General features: G+C 45.7%; 1 protein-coding gene across 1 annotated transcript in view; it reads right to left on the reverse strand.

Annotated features, from left to right (window-relative positions):
* Window positions 1–22,677, reverse strand: part of Antxr1 (ANTXR cell adhesion molecule 1) — a 194,036-nt gene that overhangs the window by 91,712 nt on the left and 79,647 nt on the right. The window contains exons 11-12 of the mRNA XM_036182094.1: window positions 10,474–10,543; window positions 8,949–9,027 (exon numbers count right to left, since the gene is read on the reverse strand). Coding sequence (XP_036037987.1) covers window positions 8,949–9,027; window positions 10,474–10,543 — 149 coding nt within the window. The remainder of the gene's footprint in view (window positions 1–8,948; window positions 9,028–10,473; window positions 10,544–22,677) is intronic.

Genomic DNA, 22,677 nt, shown 5'->3' on the forward strand with positions numbered 1-22,677 from the left:
AGATAGCCACACTAGTTTTCTTTTTCTTTTTGCTTAATAAAACTTTTCTCACATTTTCATTTCAACCTTTGTTTATCTTTATGTTTTATGGAATGTGGTCTTATTGTAAACAGCAGAGAGCTGGGTGGTTTGACCATACAAACCATCATTCTGTGTTTACTAATGGCTGAGTCTATCCCACCACATCCATTTTGTTTATAGACTATTGGATTTAACTTGTATTTCTACCATTCACTATGTGGGTATCTCAGTTTTCCAAAGCACAGTTTCAGAAAAACATTTTTTTCTCTCTCATCAACTCTCAAAACAAGGACATTTCAAATTCAAGGCAAACATTCTTTAAAATACTTAGAGATAAAATATTGAAGAGTCAATCACTCAAGTGTCCAAGAAAAATAAATCAGCTTGAGTCCTCCCAAACATTTTAAAATATATTTTTATGCATCTGAGGGTTATCAAAACAGAGGAGCTGGCAAACTCCTTCTATTTCAGTTTGTAAGCAGTATTTGAGACCCGAGTGCTGCACTCTTGTATTCCTGTGGTCCTCTGCCCTCTCTTGATGATGATGCAGCGGACCACAGGTATATTATTAAAGTAGCTTAAGAAAACAGGACATCGCTTAACCAAACAAAGCTTTGAGTTTTGGGTGGCTCTCAGGGGACCGCTGAGAAAACAGGAGCGCTGCCTTGCGGGTGGCAATACCTTGAAAACAAGAAGGTGTGCTTGGAGCACTGTGGCTGAAACATGACCTCACTGGTATGGGGTGCAGGCTGGCTGACCTGCACCTCACAGGGGAACCCTCTCCAACAGCAACAGCAAAGGTCTCTCAAATTTATTTCCTAAATGTAAAAGCCAGGCTCATCAGTTACACTCTGGAGGGCTGTGTTTACCCTTCTCGGCTCACATGCGCTTAGATCCACAGTTGCAGACTTGCAGCCGTGTGGCAGGCATCTGTCGGTTTCGACAGCCCAGTCACTGATCTGATGCCAAATGGCCTTTACAGAACTCTGCCAAGCTGCCAGTTACCTGTGCTTGAATAGAACCATGACAGAGGACTCACTCACACCTGAGACAGACATCTGCACACCTGCTTTAGAATGGCCCTTTCTCTCTGTGGCAGATGTGTTTCCAGGCCAACGAGCTTCAATCCATATTCTGCACAATACAATAGATTCTGTGATGTTTCTCTCCCATCCAGCTTCTCTGGGCTCATTCTGAAGAGCACTCTTGACACTGAACACTAAACTCAAATGGAGAGTTTGCTTTTGTTAGGTTCCAGAGGCCCATCACCTCCTTCACTTTAGGAATCATACTTGGTTACTGTGTCCAGAATTCAGAATGTCTTCAGAAACCACATCACTAGGCCAGTCGCGCAGAGACCACGGCCCACGTGCAAGCGCACATTACCCCAAGTCTAACACCGCACAGCCAGTGTCAGGATGGCAACAGATTCATGTGGTCCAAGGCTGCTCTTGCTTTTGTGGTCCTCTCCAAGCAAGTTTTTCCCCTGTTTTCTCAACTCACACCACCTATAATAAATACAGTGATCCAAAGTGTGTAACTGGCCATCCTTTGTCAAGGCTGAGGATAAAGCTCTACCCATTCATGCCTCGGGGCTGCAGACTGGTCACCCTTGGCACTAAGCTCCTTCGGCTAAATAACAGAAAGTAAAGGAGGGCTTATCCTTTCTTTGGCTGACCAAATGCACAAAGCCATGGTCTCCACATTAACACCTCCCTGGTTACAGTCTGTACATCTGCAGCATGCGGGGTTGGGGCAAGCTTCCACAGCTGTCCCTTGGGCTCCCTTTCTGTGACTTCACTTTTCTTGAACTCCACATCTGTCACAGAGTCCCTCTCAAGGCCCCTTTCTACCTTTCCTCCCGGACAGAATTCCCTTACTCTCCCAGGTGATGTGAAGTTTAAGGAGAGGGGTGGGTGTAGGAGAGAGCTGGGCACAAGGTGGGATGCTGTTGGTCTGTAAAAACCAATGGGGGGCAGGCTGGAGAGATGGCTCAGCGGTTAAGAGCACTGGCTGTTCTTCCAGAGGTCCTGAGTTCAATTCCCAGCAACCACATGGTGGCTCATGATGAGATCTGGTGCCCTCTTCTGGCCTGCAAGCATGCATGTTGGCAGAACACTGTATACATAATAAATAAATAAATCTTTAAAAAAAACCTATAGGGGAAGTCAGAGCTTGAGCCCTGGCTCTACCTTTCTTTGGCATTTAGAAGGACCTCCATCCTCCAGAGGTATTGATTTGGGGGAGCCTCTTATTGAGGTGAAAGGCAAGCTGCATACGTGTTCTGACACATTCTCCCAGTGTTTCTGGAAGCAGCTGTTGGCTTGGCTTTGCAGGAAGGCCACTGAGTGGCTGGCTGGAAAGTAACCCCAGATGTGGTGTGTCTGTGCTAATTCATTATTCATCTAAAGATGCACAGACGTGGAAGTGTCTAGTCTTTAGGACTAATGGGGGAATTTCTCAGGCCCTATGTCTTACTGCACCCCAAACTGTACAATGTTTACCTCTAGGGTGTCTTCCCACCAGGGCATTTGTGTCATAACTTCTAGAGGTCAGGGGCTGGCTGATGTTCCCAGACTCTCCGACCCTCTGTCCACAGTACTGGTTATACACACTGGTCCTAATAGGCTATCTCTGTTTTTGTTTGCCACGGTGGCCTCTTCCCTGGACTCGGTTCCTTCACTGGGAGGCCCCTGTGCTACTAGCTGCAGTGTGGATGATCCATCACAAAGGCAGACTTTGACAGATGTTTTGATGGATGGACTGTTTACTTGACCTTGGAAAACAGAAGGGAAAATGTCTGCTCTCATTTATTCTCTGAAGAGTGCACAGTCTTCTTTTATTATGTTGGAAGATGAGCTTGCCACTCAGTCCAGGCTACTGGACTCGATCCCTACCCGGCTGGTGAAACTGCAGAAGCTTTGGAATGGTGGCCATGCCAGGCATCTGTTTACCTAGAGAGCTGACCATAAAACCAAGCTGAATCTGTGTGTGCCCAAGTCTTTTTAAAGCTATTGGTCACAGATCTGAATTGACATAGAAAATGGGCCTGCCTGGTTGCGTTGGATGGAACTCTTCAGACAGTGCTGGGTGGTGGTCCCTGTCTTTGCTGTAGTCACACCCGCAGCCATGGTGGCTTCTGTCTGGCACATCCCTTTCTGATCAGCCTCAGCAAGGCAGATTGTCCACTTGGGCAAATACCTATGTTTATATCAGATAGAGGACTCTAAAAGGAACATACAGAATAGGCTTTGAATGGAAGGCCGTGGGACTCTTACATGAATGGAAGGCCGTGGGACTCATATATGAATGGACTAGGCTTGAGTCAAGAGAAGAACTCCTATTTCTTAAGTGGATTTTAGTGGCTTTTCTTTTTTTAAACTTTGGATGACAAATTAAGAATTAGGTGGATATGAAGGTAGAGTCTTGTCTGTTTAGTTGAATGGCTTGTTAAAAATGTAGACTCCTGGGCTAGTTCTGTTTCTTAGAGTTTTCCAACCATTGTACTATGGACACTTTGAGCCAGACGATTCTTTACAGTGGAGGAGGCACTGAAGATCTCTTTCTCAGTCTCTGTTGTACACATACACACTCAGATATATATTTATAAAAAAATACCACTCATTGTGAAGAATCAGATCCTGTTATAGGTGGTTGTAAGCCACCATGTGGGTGCTGGGAATTGAACTCAGGACCTCTGGAAGAGCAATCAGTACTTTTTTTTTTTTTGATTTTTGAGACAGGGTTTCTCTGTGTAGCTTTGCGCCTTTTCTGGAACTCGCTTTGGAGACCAGGCTGGCCTCGAACTCACAGAGATCTGCCTGCTTCTGCCTCCTGAGTGCTGGGATTAAAGGCGTGTGCCACCACCGCCCAGTGCAATCAGTACTCTTAACCACTGAGCCATCTCTCCAGCTCCAGCCATGTTATTTTTAAATTTTTTTTTTTTTTTTTTTTTTTTTTTTTTTTGAGACTGGGTTACTCACTGGGCCTGGAGTTGGTTGTGAAGATCTTCACAGTCTGGATTCAGGATAAAATGATTAAAATTGGGGTGAGGGTGGGGGTGCCAGCAGAATGCCTCTTCTGGTTAAGGCCCTTGTCACCAAACCTGGATGCATGAGTTTGATCTTGGGACCGACATGGTGGAAGGAGATAAGTGTCTCTTAAAAGCCATCATCATATGCCCCTCACATTAATAAGTGACTGTAATAAAAATTAATGAATAATTCTCTTAGGGATCAAGCTGGAAGCTGGAGCGAATCCACAGGAAGGAATGAGTGCCAGGAATTTCAGAGGTAACAGAAGCAGGGCTGCCCTAGTGAACACGGCTTCTCCTGCTTCCAGCAAAGGCTTGACTGCTGCCCTAAGGCTACTGTTGACGTTATTCCTACACCGAGGAAACATTTTTAGACCGAAGTAGCAAAGGAAGACTGCAGCCCTGCCTTGTTTGACTTATCAGTAAACTGGATTTATTGGTGTCCTGACCCTGGTTATTTTGTAAATAATATCTTCAAAGGTTTTTCCTCCTGATCCTAAAATCCAGGCTCATTATACCCCAAGAGAGGGAGCGTGCCTCTTTATCAGGGAGAGAAAAAGCTGCTGTGGAGCACGTGCAGCAGATCTTGCAAGGGGGTAGAGAGATGTGTCAATGAACTAATGAAGCCATCATTCTTTCCAGTCCCTTAAACATGTTACCATTATCCCAATTACAGCCACGCAACATGGGGTCTGAGAACAGTTAGATTGCCTGCCCTGATCACGCTCCAGAGTGGTGGGGCTGGGTTTTTTGTTTGTTTTGTTTTACTTTAAACATGTTCTCATATAGCTCAGAATGGTCTTGAATGTACTATGTAGCTGAGGATGATCTTGAACTCCTGATCCTCCTACCTTGGTCTTATCAGGGCTGGGCTGACAGGTGTGTATCACCACACCCGACTTTGGAGATGTGGGGGGGCTTCTGATCAATAGTGTGAATGAATCCCTTCCTTATTCTATAACCACAGTACATCATGCCGTATCCACATCACCCAGGGTTTCTTGCTTTGGTGTCTGAAGCTGGAGATCATTGTATTTTTATCTTCATTAAAAAAAAAAAAAAAAGAATTTATCTGACCAGTGACACCACATGTGGTTTCCTGAATTATTAATTACTGTTTTTAGGGCTCTTTTTCATATAAACTAGGGAGAGAATGAAGAGTATTCTCCATTTATTTAGTGGTTAATCAGACTTAGAGCCTTAGGTATAGTTTTATGTTTCCCACCTTTCCTTGGGGATTGTGACTTTTACACTCCTGGCAAGAAATGCAAAGAAACCCTCACAGACTCCTTCCTCCAACAGCAACTTTGTGGACTGTTCACGAGATGCCGGATACTCAGTAGCCATTTAAGAAATGCTGGCTGAATAACATCCTGCATTCTGTCCTCTTTGGGTAAGACATGATGGACTTGTAAAATATTTATTTAAAAGGAGATAATGTTCAAGGAAAGCTCCTCGAAGTCCTAAAACTTGCTTTGTACTGTACCAAATCAGTGATTTTTTTCTCAGCCTCGGGCTACAGTTTGGGGATGAAAGAGTGTCTGGCTAGACAACCCAACTGAGGTGTGCTGGAAATGTGGGGAAGAGGACTGAATGCTGATGCTTTCTATAGTTGGGCAACTCTGCCAAGTTTACCCGAGTGGAGAATCTTTTAGTGCTTAAGTGGAAAAAAATCTCTAGCCTGTAAAACTGCATGGAATTTCTGCTTCTAGCCAGGGCGCTAGTTATTCATGGTGGCTCTTGAAATGCTGGGACACACTTGTCCAAATGGGCACCAAATAAAGCGAGACAAATCTTAGCTTCATATTTTAAAATGAGTTTTGCTTCCAGGTGATGGGCTGGGCAGGTTGTGACAGGCATGGGCAGGGCTAACCCTTTGCTCAGGCCCCAGGGATCATTCTGATCTAAAAACCACGTCCTCTAGACAAACACTAGCCTGAGACTTTGTCATCCCTGAATGACCACGTCTTCCACCTTGGGCAGTTTTACTATCTATTCTGAGCTTCTGCTTGGGCCTGGTGGGGACTGGAGCTCCATGTTTGAACTGGGAGATTTTTGCCATCTTGTCTGCCTCCTTTACATCACTTTAGTGTGGTTGAGTGACGAGTGTGTACACCACCACGGACATGTCTTTTCTTCAAAGAGTCCCCGTGTTACCATGGGACCCAGGATAGGGGACCCATTTCTCTAGAGACAATCAGTTAGTTCAAACTGTATGTGTGGCTTCAGTTGACTCTGAACCCAAGATCCTTCTGCCTAAATCTCTGGAGAGCTGGGGTTACAGGCATGCACCACCCCACCCAGCTAGCTCAGTTTTGTCTAAGCTTCCATGACAAAACATTGAGTGCTGAGTAGCTGGCAGCCCTCTGCATGTTACAGAGACCTTTTATATAACACTAGCAACAGTGTCAATGTGTAACCTCTTACCATCTTCTTTCTCTTGGTTAGGAAACAGAAGTACACCAGCAAAAATGGATGTCCCGATTCCCCTCACCCACAGGTCTCCTGCTCTGCTTTCTGCGTGCCTGCCAGTGGTCAGGCCATCCTTTTAGATACAAGGGGACATCCTGGTCCTTCTTTTCTAAAGTTCCATATTTAATATTTCAGGAAACCCATCATCTTCCTTCCCATGCCACTAACTCAATACAGAACCATTCTCAACAGCCATACTGCTCCTACCATTCCCAGACTGCCTGCTGGCTCGCTCTGAGCTTTCAAATACAAGTCATTTCTGGCAGCTCCTCTCCTCCAAAGCCCGAGTTCTCACAAGGCCCCCCATCCTCTGTCCCGGTCACCTCACTGACTGTTGCTGTCTTCATCTAATCCCTTGCACTTTGCCGCAGATGCCAGAGGTCTCGGCCTCAGGGACTTAACATTAGGCCTCTTGGTTTGGAGCTTTGCACCCTCCTCAACCCTCCTGTGACCTCACAGTTACCTTTCTCACTATCGGGGCTCTACTCAAATGCCACCTTCTCAGTGTGTCCCCGTTAGTGTTTGCACTGGAGCCCACTCAATGAGGTTACAGTTTGGGGAGGAAAGGATGTCTGGCTAGACAACCCAACTGAGGTGTGCTGGAAATGTAGGGAAGGGGACTGAGTTTATTTAGTTTTTCTCTGTCACATATATTACGTTTTAATATCATGGGATCATTTTTCTCTTTACTGTTCATTGTGTTTTTCCCACTCTCGGTCTACTAATCTATTCTAAGTACCTAGGAGAGAGCATCTTATGACCAATGACTGTTTGTTGAGTAGGTCAACGAATGGACTTGTATCTCAAATATTAGGGTGGTGATAATTTTTTATAGGCTAACAGAACAATCTCAAGGAGAAGGAAATGATGCAGAACATATTGGAGGGTGATTTTTTAATCAAGAGTCCATTGAACAGGAAACTTGGTGATGTAATGGAGAAAGGCAACTTGAGGTGTAGATGGAGTGAATTGAGAAGATGCGGTGGGCCTTCCTGGGAGTTATTTAAACTTGGCAACACACTGGTAAAGCCACCCTTTCTTCTTCAGAGGCTCAAATTTAAATTAACAGTCTTGTATTTTCATACCACAAGCTAGGTCAGGCCTAAGACTGTTTGCTTTCCAATTTCCCTTGTCCTTGTGGTCTCAAGGGCAATAACTATTTGTCTGTGGTGTGGTCAGACATAATAAATAATTATTAGCTCCACAGGGTGGAGAATGCGTCTAAGCAGGAATTAGGAAGGACAGTCATGTCCATCCTGAAACTCGGCTTCCTGTGCATTTACAAGGTAAATCATTTTTGCCTCATTTGGCCTCATGGCTCAATTGTCACTACTAAGGACACAACACCAACTACTAAAGAGTTCTATCAACATATTTTCCAATGGTTAACCAGGCTTGACCTTTGTAAATATACTCACTGACTTCCTTCATTGCCAGAAAGGTCAAATGGCGAGCATGCACTTAGTTCAAGAACGAATATTGAAATCAAAGTGGTGCTAGAGACCCTCCCGTTAGGAGATGGCTTCTTAGGACGAGTGAACTGAGCCCCAACTGCCCATGCAGGCTGAGCTTGGAGACAGTGACCCTGGTCAGAAGGGACTTCATAGGTCCAAGTGTTCTCTGTCAAGTGCCCCTCCCTCCACCCACGTCCCCCACATCACCTCCTCAGAGGGCCTTGGGATCACCAACCAACACCAGGGTGCATGCTCAGTCAGTGTAGCATGAGGTGAAGGTGTCACACAAACAATCCCTCTCTATATTTTTGATTTGTTGGGTATCACATTATAAAAACAACAACAGCTCCTCAGGTGATTTTAGGGGTAGCCAGAATGAAAGCTGCAGACAGGAGGGATCCGTGTTGTAGAGCCAGTGGCGAATACTTTGTGTCTCTAATGCAAGGCCCCTTCAGTCTCTCTCCCTGGCTTTGTCACTTTTCCATTCCCCCCTAGATTATTTCCCACAACCACATAAACAAGTTTCCATTTTTCCCATCCTTGAATAATAGGTCCTCTATAAATTCTATACCTTTCTTTAGCTGGTACCCATTTCCTGCTTCTTAAAATGAAACAAAACAAAACACCAAAACTCTTTAAGATACATTTTCTGTGTTGCCCAAAACTCCCTATCTCCCCTTGTCACAAGTGTGTCTGAGCCAGGGGCCCACCCTCACTACAGCCAATCATATCACCTGTGCAGGCTGGTACAACCAGGGCTCCTCCTCAGTCTCAGAGACAGAGAACCCGAGGGCCAGACACTTGCATCACTGGTCCACAGTAAACCGTACCATGACCCAGCTGGCATCAGGGCTCGGTGGACAGAACAAGAATCAGAAACCATTTCATGTTTGCTGTTGGGGAAGGCTGGGCTTTGGGAAGAGCATTTGAAAAAGATAATGGCCATGAGGTGGGAGGTTCTGACTTACGCAGTGTGTGGTGGTGATGATGACGGAACTGGAGATGAAGGACAGGCCATCATTCATGCTGACCTGCAGTGCCGCTTTCCTGCAAGGACAAGAGAACCAGATGCACTTAGGACGGTGTCTTCCTTGTAGCATGCAGCAGACAGTCTCTCAGGGCCACACACCAGTGACATCCAAGAGATGCTGCATGGGCTCAGCTGATGTGTCAACACAGGATGGTAACTGCATTGCAGTGGACTGCAACGGACAGGGAAAGCCTGTCTATTCAATCTATTTGCTATAGTTCATGACAGGATAAACCAACCCTTCCTTCATTCCTTCCTTCTTTCCTTCCTTCCTTCCTTCCTCCCTCCCTTCCTTCCTTCCTTCCTTCCCTCCTTCTTTTCTTTCTTTCTTTGAGACAAGTTTCCTCCTCCACGAAGCGCTGGTTGTCCTGGAACGCAGCACTGGAGACCAGGCTAACCTTGAACTTAGGGATCCACTTGTCTCTGTTTCCTGAGTGCTGGTATTAAAGTTGTATGCTACCACATCCTGTTAGATAAAGGGATATCAATAGGGATAGTTGGAAAAACTGTAGGCTGCATGCTCAGCTCTTGTTAATGTGGATTCAGTGGTCTCATGGGGCAGTTTTGTGGGTCCCTGTAAGACTCACGGAAATACATCTGTGGACAGATTGGTTTGTCTTCTCCAGAGAAGAAGACTCCATAAAGTCTCACTGAGATGAGAACTCACTCAGGTCACACTATATGATTGCGAGCTGGGTAGCAGGCCCCAGTGTCATACGCTGACTACAGACACTCAGTTGGAGGTCTCAGTTGGAGCAAATGATGAAAGGAGAATTTAATGTTTTCCTTGGAAGCCATCTCCAAACTGGTAGGCATGGTTCTGGATAGGCTCTTTTCTGGTCTCTGAAATCGTCTGGGCTCTCTGCTGGACCCCACAGTCCTGTTCTAGCTCAGGGTGTTGAGTCTCTTTTATAGACACCTCACCAGCACTTGTTTTAATGGCACCATGAGATGTTCAGTGCATGTGAGGTCAGGGAGTGTAGGTGAACACCAGAGGCTCTGTGGCGGATGGAGAGCAGTGATCATGAACCAGCCAGGGCACTTCTTCGCCTTTCTGAGCTTCCTTGTCTCAAGGGGACAGAGAACAGCCACTTTTCAGGACACACATGATGACAGGGTGAGGCAATGCATGTGAGAACTTTCTAGAAATGTGGTTGGGATTGAGTCAGCAGACCCAGGCTTGAGCCCAGACTCTTCATGGGTTGCTGTGGGACCCTGAGCAAGTTATTCAAACCCTTCTAGCTAGCCTGAATGGGAGTGTCTCATTGTTGTGAACTACAGAGGATGAAAGAGATACTCAGTCACCTTCCCGGTGGCTGGTTTGCCATAGTGTTGGCACCATAATCATTGGAAGAATCTAGAGAAAGATTGCACGATAACAGTGACAAAAGAGATCGCTGTCCCTCTATCCCCTCTGCCTCCTCTTCCCTGGCTGCAGAACTCTGTGGTCGATGAAAACTTACATGCCAACTTCTTTTAAGATGGGTGCTGGGCACAGCAGGTAAGTGTCTTCCACAGCAAAGGGCTTCTCATCTGCAAAAAGGAAATTGCAAGGTCATGTTTTCCAATTCATATCTTTGGAGGTCACCAACCAAGCCCAGAGGGACCCAATGAAAACAGAGAACCATGTGAAATAAAAACTGCTCTTGCACTGAGTTATGGTTGGAATATAAAATGTCCCCAGAGGGCTTACTGTTGAAACCAAGTACCATGCTGGTGGGGGTGGGGCCTAGCTGGGGGAAGTAATCACTGAGGAGCTCTCTCTAAGGCTTGATATTGCCCTAGCCCTTCAGGTAGTTCTCGTTCTCTCTCTCTCTCTCTCTCTCTCTCTCTCTCTCTCTCTCTCTCTCTCCCCTCTTTCTGGTAGTGTACTCTGTCTCTATCTCTGTCTCTGTCTGTCTGTCTGTCTCTATATATCTGTGTGGAACCGTGAGCAAGTTACTCAAGTCCTTGAATATAGATGCCTTGAGGTAAGGAACTTTCTTCCTTCACCTCCTTCCAACTCGATGAACTCAAATGTCTAAGAATTGATTTCTCTTCTTGTTTTCCTTGGGTATTTGTCAGAGCAGCAGAACGCTGACATATGTGCTAGACACCCCCCACAGTAGCACTCCAACATGTGTGGTAGCATCCACTAGATGAGAACTCAAGGCCTCCTTCCTGATGCTGGTCTCCTGGCTCCATGTCCAGCTGAGATAGCCCTCTTACAACATAGTTTGAGTTTCCTTTTCTCTTAGGGATAGCTGAGGGGTTCTAAGGAGAGTCACATCTCTGACCAATTTGAGGGAGGCCATCTTCATGGAGAAAATGTGCTGGTAAACACAAGCAGGTACACCAAAGTATCCCTGAGTTTTAGAAGGCAGGCGGCTTCCATGACCCTATGGTCAGGTTTCAGGAAAACCCAAATAGGAGTTGTGTTTAATTGAGGAACTGGGAAGAGATGGGGCCTGGCATGAGCTAGGGCTCAGCCCTGGGGTAGTCTGTCCTGAGATAGAAGGTCAGTGTGAACTGCAGAGCCTGTAGGGGAAAGTCATTCAATACACTCATCTTTGGTACAAAGTATAGCCTTTGTGGAAACAGTTAGCCGATAAAGTACTTTTGTGCATGAGGTCCCAAGTTCAGATCCTGAGCATCCATATAAAAGCCAGGCAGGGTGGCAGGCACTTGAAATCTCAGCACTGAGGAGGCAGAGACAGGCAGATCCCTGGAGCCAGCTGACTCACCTGGTTAGCTGAATCACTGCTTCCTTCTTGGATGGCATGTGGGCAGATGGCTGCAGGGTCTGGATGCCTAGCCAATAAGCAGCTTGCCACCTTGATAGCACTCTGCTAGTGCCAGCCTTGGGAGCTAAGGCAGGAAGGGGGTCTTAGGTTTTCTCTCCCACCTCAAGTGTGTGTGTGTGTGTGTGTGTGTGTGTGTGTGTGTGTGTGTGTGTTCTTCCTCTATGGTTCTCTGTCTTAGTTTTTGAGATGGGTTTTCTCAGCAAACCTGGGTCTTTCCTGATTCAGTAAGGCCATCTGGTCAGCAAGCCCTGGTTATCCTCTTGGCTCTACCTCCCCAGTAGATTGGGATTGATGATAGGCACACGTTGCTGTGCCCGGCTAATTATTTCTTTTTCATATGTAGGTGTTCAGAGATTCAAACTCAGGTCCTCATGATTCTGTGGAGCACCATACCAACTGAGACACCTCCCCATCCCAGGATTATTTTTCAGATGCAAAAATGGAGATTCAGAAAGACAGGGTACATCTTGGCTGTACAGTGATAAGAAGCAAAGTCAAGCTCAGACCCAAGCTCTGCAGCATCCTGTCCTCACGGAGAGACTTCTGGCTCCAGGGAAGTCTGTATGAAGGACTAAGCCAAACTGCCAGACGTGGCTGACTAGAACTTGTCCTTACTTCCCTGTGGCTGTGGTTTATCTACAGCTTTTGCACACAGTACCTGTGGTGCAGCCCCACCCACAGAGCCACAGGCAGCCACAGGGTAGCCCCAGAAGGCCTTGTGACTCTAGGCTGCACGTTAGAGCTGGAGGGCGTCTGAAGTGCCTAGCAGTGAGGCAGTCAGGCCCTGCAAGGGCTACATGCACAGGTCCTGTGAGCTCCTATCCTAGCTAGTGAGGGGCCAGAGGCCGATAGTAGCCTTGGCAGCAGGTTTCTGCCCTCCTCTTTTCATTTTCCTTTCCTGTTTGGGAGACCAAATATTTCTGGGGCTAAGCAGACGGGAGGACTGAGGGCTGTGGCTGCTTGAGGTACAGCTCTGATGTCCCTGAGGTTGAACCCAGGCTGGGAGGCTGTGGGCTAGCTCCGTAGAGCTGGCGTTTTCTGCTGGGAGAGGAACTGTTTGGTTTGGAGGCTGTTTTCACTTTACCACAAAAATGAGTGGCTTTTTTCCCTCTCTCTCTAAACAAAGGAGGGCCATTTGGTTTCCATAACTCAAGTCATCTGACTCCTTCCTGGAATGGCCACTTAGGAAGCAGGGCATAGACTTCCTCCTCTGCCACAGAGGGGCCCGTGCCTGGTTTGGGGGCAATGCCAGCCCCACTGTAGCCTCTGCCAATGCCAGTGTGTTGTGCTGTTTATGGGGCCATAATCCATTCTGAGGACAATGCCGGCCCTGCTTCTCTGCACACTGGGTGGCCATTTCACTTCACCGCTCACTGGCACTGTGTAAAAAATGGTAATGGAGACCAGGAGCTTGGGGCACTCTGCATGGTTTTGTTTGCAACCAGGGAGAAAATTAGAGAGGGGTGGGAGCTGGAGACCAGAAGTTTTATTTGATGAAATTGAAATACAGGTATTTCAGAATTCTAAACACACCCAAGACATATGAGCCTAAATCTTTTGTTGCAGGAGTCTGATAATCAGGCAGAAGTTTAACTTAAATCAGGATTTAAGAATCAATGAGTGTCATTAGATTGAACTGCTGAATGCAATCTGGGAGGCGTGCATCCTGGAAGCTGGGTATAGGTGTGAGAACAGAGGAGATGCTGGCCTGACAGATTCAGGTTCAAAGCCCAGGTTTTCCATTGGCTGGTGTGTAACTAGGGTCAGGTTCATCTACAGATGGTGACCATGACATCATTGTGCTGTTGTGTGCAAATAAATAAGAATGAATTAAAGCACAAAGCATAGTACTTGAGATTCAATAAGCTTCCCTCCACTTTATTACATGGCACCCAAGCCTTGAAAATCCACTGCAAGTGTGAAGACCACAACTTTCAAAATGCCCAATTGCTCATTCACATTGTCCAACCTTACTAACATCATTTAGATGCTAGAGTTTTGGAGAAATTGTGTGTGTGTGTGTGTGTGTGTGTGTGTGTGTGTGTGTGTGTGTGTAGCTAAATAAATATGCACAAGGGTTCACCCATCCTTTGTATACACATGAACCAATTTATGATGATTTTGCTCAACACTGAACAGCTGAAGTCTTATAGAGTTTCCACACATCCAGAAGGCAGATACTAGTACTACAGTTTGGGGCTCACAAATGCTAACTATCCCAAAGACTAGTTAATTGAGTTAGTGCTACAATACTAGAGGGGTCAGAGCTGGAATTCAGATCTCTGTTTTGTTGGAATGATCAAGACCTTGAACAAGCAGAACCTACCCCCAGCAGTGAGCACACCTTTCAGGGCACAGGATGAGGAGTCTCAGGGCCACAGAGAGCCTGGGGAGCCTCCCTGGAGGTCCCTCTTTGACAGCAGTGAACTAAGCATCTGGATCCACACTGAAATGAGCCTAGTCCCAGGGTCTCATTTAATGATATAACATTCTTCAGGTTGGGGGAGAAGGTCTCACTATTCTTCCCTACTATTTGGTGACTATCTTTGGATTTGGGATAAAACCAAGATTAAAATTCATTAGCCAATCCAAACACCAATCAGTAGGTTCCTTTTTAAGGTTGATAAAATAATTCAAATATTTTCCAAGTCCTGGCAACCTTTTCTTGCTATAAATATGTATTCTGGCAAAAATAAACAGAAAAATAGTCCCCAGTCTTATCTAACTCTCTGAGAATTGATGTAAGCCCCTGAAAGGAGTTTACATTCCTGCTGTGCTATTTGCATGAGGTGGGAGGGTTGAAGGGCTGGCCTGGGCTGCCAGCTGTGGCTGTCAGGGACCCCTGGGTCTAGGGTGCATTTTCACAGTTTCTCAGAGCCAATGTAAAGGTTCAGTACCAAATTATCAGCTGGTTTGTCCATGTGAAGGGAGAGCAGAAGCTAGAATCTGGCTGAACACCCCACTTGCTCTCCACCTTCACGAGCTAATAGCTTTGAGGAAAAGTACAGTCAAGGGCACCCTAAGTTGGTGAAATTCAAAGCATCTGGGTGGAGCTTTATGGAGCCACAGGCTCAAAGGAGGTGGCCAAGTGTCTTGCTACCTCAGTTCTCATTTATGAACTCAATGGGACCCACTACTGAGAAGAGAGAGAGGTCCACTACTGGGCAGTGCTGAGTGTGGGGGCCTTATGCTGCAAGGTTTTCATAGATGGGGGATAACAGCTCAGGATTCCAACAGAAGACACCAGTCCTGCTCTATGGGACAAAGCAGAGACTGTGAAAGCAGACCATGACTCGTACTAAGAAAGGCTGAGCAGTAGTGGTGAAGTCAAGGGGAAGAGGAAGAGGAGTCAAAACCTAATGTGAGGAGACAGTAACCGCATGTGGGTGAAGACTTTAGAACCTGCTATGTGTGTCTCAATGTCCTGTGCTCAGCAGGAACGGGAAGACGCCTTCCAAATGGTAAAACTGGGGGCCAACCTGGTGCTTACACATGACCCAGAGCTATCTACTCCTCCTGGCCTGGAGCTGGAGGGTTTCATGGAGCTGTCAAAGGCCAGAAGCTGTAAGACCAGAGGATGAATTTGGCCACAGGTTTGAGGCAAGTGTCCTGGCTCAGTGCACTAGCAAGCCAGTAGTTTCGGCCCACGGGTCTCCAGGGTATGGCTGTGCTCTCTTTCTCCCCATCCTGTTCTGTGGGCCAGGCTGGAGCAGGATAGAGTCATAAGCACATAAAGAGCTGAGTTGCAGAGGTCTATCACAGCTCTGCCACTCACGGGGATATAACCCTGGGCAGTGTCTTTTACTCTACTCACAACTTAGAGTTCTCATCTAGAAGATGGCAGCAATACTCAGCTCTTGTTTTATAAATCTGAATGAGAATCATTATTTAAAGCTTAGCATTTGATAAACACTCAACATATTATCTGCAGTAATAAGGTGGACTGCTGCCAGGTCCACCATCTGTGAAGCACAGGGTGAGGGTGATTCGTATGTGTGTGTGTGTGTGTGTGTGTGTGTGTGTGTGTGTGTGTGTGTGTATTGCCCCATGAGGGAACAGTTGGCAACATCTGAGACAAGATGAGGAACAGCATGGATATCTCCACGAGAATTATCAGCTTCAAATCTCAGTACCGCCCTTAAATGCATGATGTAGCCTAGGCTGGCCTTCCCAAGCCTCCTGAGTGTAGGATTATTAAGGTTGTGGACCACCACACCCAGCTGATAAACATCCTGGAGGCCTTTGGGCATCATATTTCATTCTCTGTGTAGTATTTTTTATAGAATTAAGATCATACTACACATAACTTTTGGGATTTGGCACACACCTCTATCTGAAGTTATTAGAGCTGCTTTGGGTATTGCAAGAAAACTAAATGAAGGAATGGACCCAGTGTTCTCACAAAGCATTTTCTCCTCTCTATAAATCCACACCAAAAAATTCTTGACTGTTGACATTTGTAAAACATACAAATTATCTTCTAAGCAAAGAATCAGCCTTTTAAAATGTTGTAATCCCGAGGTCAGGATCATTGCTACACTCCAAACAGCTATAATTTGCTAAGAATAAATATACTTTAAAAACCTTGTTTTTCCCCCATAAAGGACAACTGAGGATTCACACACAAGGCATGTGCCTGTGACACACAAACTCTTCTGGCTGTGCACAATTAGATTTGGAAAATGTTTACCGTTGGAGATGAGATTAAGAGGTAAGCCCACCTCAAAAGCCTGAAGCCATGGCCACTGGTCACAGCAAGATCGTAAAGGATGAAATCTTCACCGAAGCCCAGGGCAGAGGAGAGAAGGAGGGCCCTAGTCCACACCTGATTGGTGTGGCATATGCATGGCATGTGCTGCCGGGGTGTGCAAGTTGTGGCCAAAACTGAAATGCACAGGGACTGTGAGCCACGAGCATACTTGACACCATCTCCTCAGCAGAGCCAACCCAACCTCTCCAAATGAATGCTGAATAAACAAACAACAGAGGCTAACAGCCTGCCTGGGGCTCCCAGGATCTAGCTGTTTCTGTGCTTGGGATCTTCTCATGGGTCATCCCACAGACATGACACAGGAGCAGGGCTGCACCAAGTCCCCATCCATCACTGTGACATATGGGCAGTGTCCATGAAGGTTCAGCCACCTGATGCAGAAGTAGAGGAGGACGCCAACTTCTCACATAGAGCAGGAGGGTAAGGGCGAAGGTGCGTTTCAAGGGAACTCATCAACAAAGTTTGCCTCAACAATGTCTACAAAGAGTGTCTTGTGCCTGAGTCCACACGAGGCTTACCATTTTCTGCTGCGGCCACTGAGCCCTGGGTAGCCCCACATCTAGTCGGACTGCAGGAAGGCACTTTGCAGGCATCTCTGTCATCCTGCCTCTGTGAAAGTCTCTGTGGTGGCACACCTCACAAATCTGCATTCCCACAGTAGATTCCAACCTGTCTGCTGTGTGTCTGGGTTTGAACGACGTGAACATGTAGTGACATATTCTCTCAGGGGCCAGTTCAAACCTAGGACAAAAGCCAAGCTCCATCTGAAAGCAGGGGTGATGGAGATGAACAAGCCATAAAGGAGAGGCTCACGCAACAGGGAAGCAGTGTGACCTTGCTGTGGTCACACTGTTATCTGCTGAAAATGATGCTCTACACCCCGGGATCTGCCTTCCCTGGACTGAGGTTCAAATCTCAGCTCTCCTATGTGTGATATCAGATAAGTAATTTAATCCCTCTGAGGCACCTGAGCACTGGAGTTGGGGCTTTGGGATTTGGGGGAATCCGTCTTTCATGGCAAAGCAGAGAAGTGGTCCAGAGCCTTGGAGTGAGATGGCCTATGTTGAAGTTATTAGCCTGGCCATCTAATGGCCTCTGGCACTTCATTTATTTGAGGTTGTTTCCTCAGCAGCAAACATGAGGCGCCAGATAACTCTTTCCTCCCAGCATGGCTGTGATGAAAATGAGATGACATGGGGAAGAGATGTCACGGAAGGGCACTTGGACAGCACAGAGACCTGCTAAGCACTCAGCAGTCAGTAGCTGCTACTTTTTAGATGAAGCTTCTTGGAGGAAGAATCAAGACCCCAGAGGGTCCTTATGTCTCTGACAGAGGGACGTTCTCATGGGACATCAGCTCATCAGGAACTCACCGAAATTGCATGCAGGGCCCTTGACGGGCACATGCAATGCTCTAACACACAGCGAAGGCTTTTGTTGGGAAGTTTAAGTTTTCTTCTTCCTCTGCCTTTCCCTCTATCTGCTGTCACAGAAACACTGATGATTGCCTCTGAGTGTCTGCAACAGCCCTGGCTCCCAGATGTCTTCTGAGATAAAATATAGTTTCTGGATAGTGAGACAAAGTTTAAAAAGCATCTACATTCAAATAAGGGTCTTTTTCTTTTGGGGAGCTGAGACTTTAGAGGAACTTACAAATTGCCTGTTTGAGAAAGTATCTTCAAAGGGACAGAGCCCCGTTCTTGGGGAGTGTACAAAAAGTAAGCCACGGCTAGGCCCGTTAAATAAAATATCAAGCTGAGAAGTAACATTTTATATAAAAATAAAGCATGGCTGTGAAACCATACAGTGAGCCTTGTAAACTGCAGCGAGTCTGTAAAATGCCAGTGTCTTTGTTTCTAGCTGTCACACAGCACAAGGAAAGACTAGCAGGCATTTTATTATTGCATTAGTAATCTGTCCATTTTTTATTTACCATGCATAAAATGGGTCATTTCTCAGCTCATTCCCCAGTGTCTCCATTTCAGCATTTTAATTTCTATGCAAGTGGGTTTCCAATTGGAAGCAGAACTTCTCTGGGCACAGCACACTGAATATGAATACTGAAGTAGTAGAATGTGCAGCCAGGGTAAACTGATAACATTTGTGGTATTTCCAAGGTAGGTTCTTGGCCAGGAGGGACTTCAGCCAGGTGATTGGAAAGCCAACAAAATGCTAAGTTTAATATGTATGCTATGCCTAAATAATTATTAAAAAATTAAATTAAGCTCAGAAATAACCTAATGAGTTCTTTTCAAATTGCAGAAGTGGGGTTGTGTAGTAAATTTAGAAAACAGACAGGCAGAAGAAAATATAAATTTACTGTAGTCCAATTCAGGAGTGGCTGCTGCTAACATTTCAAGGTGTATCTTTCAAGTTTGCACGTGAATGTGTGTGAAGAAAAACAGATCCAAAGCTAGCGTCTATGTATCACTTGTAACTTTGTTTTAACTCGGGATGTAACATTCCCGCAGCATTAGTCACTCTCCTACAGTATTAGCTAATTAGGAAGGGTGATTTGTAACTTACCTGCGGCTCATCTACCATGAAACATTTAGGCTGTTATTTAGGTGCTCCCTTTTCCCTCTCCTTTCTTCTTTTGCTGTCATGAACAGGAGCATGACAAATAGCCATGTTACCCACGTCTCTGTAGAGCAGTGCTTCTCAACCTTCCTAATGCTTCGACCCTTTGATACAGTTCCTCACCGTGTGGTGACCCCACACAAACAACGTTATTTTTTTGCTGCTTCATTGTCATTGCTACTCCATAACTGTAATTTTGCTACTGTTGTGAATAGTAATGTAAATATCTGTGATTTCCAATGGTCTTAGGCGACCCCTGTGGAAGGGTCGTTGGACCCTAAAAGAGTTGTGACTCATCGGTTGGGGACTGCTGCAACACACATCCCCAACCATTTCCTTTGAAGGACCTGGAGATGAACATGTGCGTCAAGAATGTATAGAAGGCAACTCTCTCATAAGGAGGATCCCATCCACACCCACACTCGGGTGGGTCTCACTTTCTGAGACTCTCCTTTGAGAAGCCCACCTCCACACTGCGGGTGCAGCTTCTTAGTACCTTTCTTTCTCTTAACCCTCCTGCTTATATGTGTATGAAGATGTTTTTATTAAATCTCAACTCTGCTTCATAAAAATAAGTGTGTCAAAATTCTCATTTTAAGAACTGCCTTCTATGATTTCTGTTGGTGTTTCACTGACCATGGGTGAACATGATTTGCATGCTGGCCAATTCTGGGCACTGAGCTTTTGTTACTCTTCCTGGTTTGCGAATGAAGCTGGATGTGGTGGCACATGCCTGTAATCCCAGTTCTTGGGAGGCTGAAGGATTAGGAGTTCAAGGCACTCCTTGGCTACATGGTATGCTGAAGGCCAGCTTCATGGGAACATGTGTCAAGAACAAAACCAAAGGAAAAGTCAAAGATAACCTCCTCTTGCACACCCATGCTCCTGCTGAGCACTCTCCATGTGACTATGGACCATTGCTTTTCATAGATGTCACCTGTTTTTGTTTTTTTTCTTTGGTTTTTGTAAACAATTTTATTATTTGTGTGCACATGTGTGGAAGTCAGAGGAGATCTCTGAGGAACAGTTTTCTGTCCCTCCATGTGGGATCCAGGGATTGAACTTGGGTATCAGGCTTGCAATTTGACCTGCTGAGCCATCACATCGGCCCCATTTTCCTACATTTTTTTTTTACATGCCTGACTTCAGTAGATATCTTTATACTAAGCTTTTTGACCCTGTATTATATGTATTATAAATAATTTTTCTTTATTTCCCTTTCCTTTTGATTTTTGTTGGCACTGGTAACAGGAGAATTTAAATCATGTGCTTACACTATCAAATTTTCCCTTCGAGCTCAGACCCTTTTTGCTCAACATCTTTATACCCTGGGTAATTATGCAAACATTTACTTTTCCAGAAATTTTATATTTTCATGTTCACATTAAGGTTTTCAGGTCATCTGGAATTTGTTTAACTGTAAAGTGCAAGCTAGAAATCAAACTCAACCGTGTCTCTACGCAGTTAGCCAGGTGTCCCGGCACCACGATCTGCGTGGTCATTTAATTTAACACTAAGTTCATACCGGAGTCTGGCTCTGTGTGCGGCTCCATTTCATTGCTGTTTGCTGGTTACACCAGTCACACACCGTGAGTGACCATGGCGTTTCTGTTCGTCTTAGAGTCAGCTCAGGCAGTGTCTGCATTGTACTTGGCTGGTCTTATAGTTTATTCTTCCATATAGAGTTTAAAATTATCTTGCGAACTTAAAAAGCTCCTTGGGAATTTTCACTGGGATTGTACTAAAAGTCAACGTTAAATTTAAGCCGAGTGCTATCTTTACAATGCTCATTGGCGTCTCTGTTTAGTAGCTGTGACATGGCCGCTGGTAATAATGAAGGAACGCCAGTAGCCGAGGCTGGGCAGCTGTCCACGGCCATGCCTGTTATGAGTCCCACCTGCCACACCAAGCCTCTTAACAACCTGTGACAAAGGTGCTACTGTCACAAGTGTTTCACAGAGAAAACCAAGACACAGAATGTTGAACGCCTGGTTACAGTAACAGCTGGAGGTGACTGAGCCAGGACTCTTCCCTGGTGTCTGTCTGTCTGTCTGTCCCCAGATACTGCACTGTGCTTGGAGTCTAGATCACATCTCTATTCTCCTTTATATTCCTCACAAAGTTTTTTCTTACATGTCTCTCAGATGTCAAATTGTTCTCAATAGATTCTGTCTTTTACTTTTCCCTGAATATTTCTATTTCAAAAAAGATTTTATTTACTTATTTTTACATGTATATGCGCCTGTGTATGTGGAATGGGGTGGGGGTTGGTGTCCTGGAGCTGGAGTTACAGATGGTTGTGAACCACCTGGTATGGGTGCTGGGGACTACACAAAGGTCCTCTGGAAGAGCAGACAGTGAGTGCTCTTAACTGCTGAGCCATCCCCCAGCTCCCTGGAATAGTTTCTAATGGTTGCCCTTGAACTCTGTCCAGAGGTATCAGCAAAAGCTGAGGTGTTTTTAGCTGGGGACAGTGGTAGGGTGAACACAAGCGGTGAACAATGATAAACAGGTATGACATGTCACAGAAACTCATTGTTTTGTATGTTAACTCACAAAAATGAATTGAAAATTAGAAAAATAAGGGAGGTGCTATTCTGAAACATTCAGTTTGATAACCCCCTTATTGCCTAGCAAGCAATACTGTCTAGCAATGAACTAACAACTCTAGTTTCTTAGGAATGCAAGATCATTCCAAAGTATGATGTTGTAATTAGTTCTCTTGCGTCTTTAACGATGTCATGACATTGTCTAATGTGGCAGAGACTGGCCATGTGTAGCTATGAACACTTAAACAAAACCAAGTGAAATTAAAATCGAAATTAAAATTTCTCAACCCTACTAGCCAGGATTCAAGTACCAATAGCATATGGAAACTGCATGGGCTAGGTCTCTAGAACATTCCCATTACGAGGAGCGAGATGGGATGGCTTGCTATTTCCTTTCCAACTTTAACATGAATACCTCTTCATAGTGACTTAGTATTACAATGATGTCACTGTGTCATGGAGATGTGTGTCATTGTGTCAAAGAAATCCTATCTAGCTTTTTGCTTTCTAAGTAAATTTAAAAATTTGAACGGAGAGTGAACTCAACACCTTCTGCATCCAGTGTTGCTATGTAACAGGCAAAGTCTCTCCGGGATCAATTCTCTGTCTTCTGCAGCCCCCACCTCCCCAAGGCTGTGCTGGAGTGGGATGGAGTCTGCAGTTCAAGCTGCTTCCCTACTCCAGTGGCCTGTATTTGTCTGTGCGTGAGTGGACGGCAGGACATAGGTGGTGAGTGCTTACCGGGAGAGAAGAGAATAAAGGGATGAGAAACCAGAGTTCAGGGATCGACTGGCAAGTGTTGGCTACAGGCTGGGTCTGACCCATGTGTTGTGCGCCAACCCCCCACCCCCGTTTGCCCCCATAGAGTCCAGTTCAAAAGCTCTGAAAGTCAAATCTTCAGGGCTTTTGACTCTTTTGGGGATTGGGGCTCCGGAGGAAAAGTGGGGATTTATGGCAGCTTGGGAAGCAGCTTCCACATTGGGC

This window comes from Onychomys torridus, chromosome 3, assembly GCF_903995425.1.
Source record: "Onychomys torridus chromosome 3, mOncTor1.1, whole genome shotgun sequence".
Taxonomy (NCBI): Eukaryota; Metazoa; Chordata; class Mammalia; order Rodentia; family Cricetidae; genus Onychomys; species Onychomys torridus.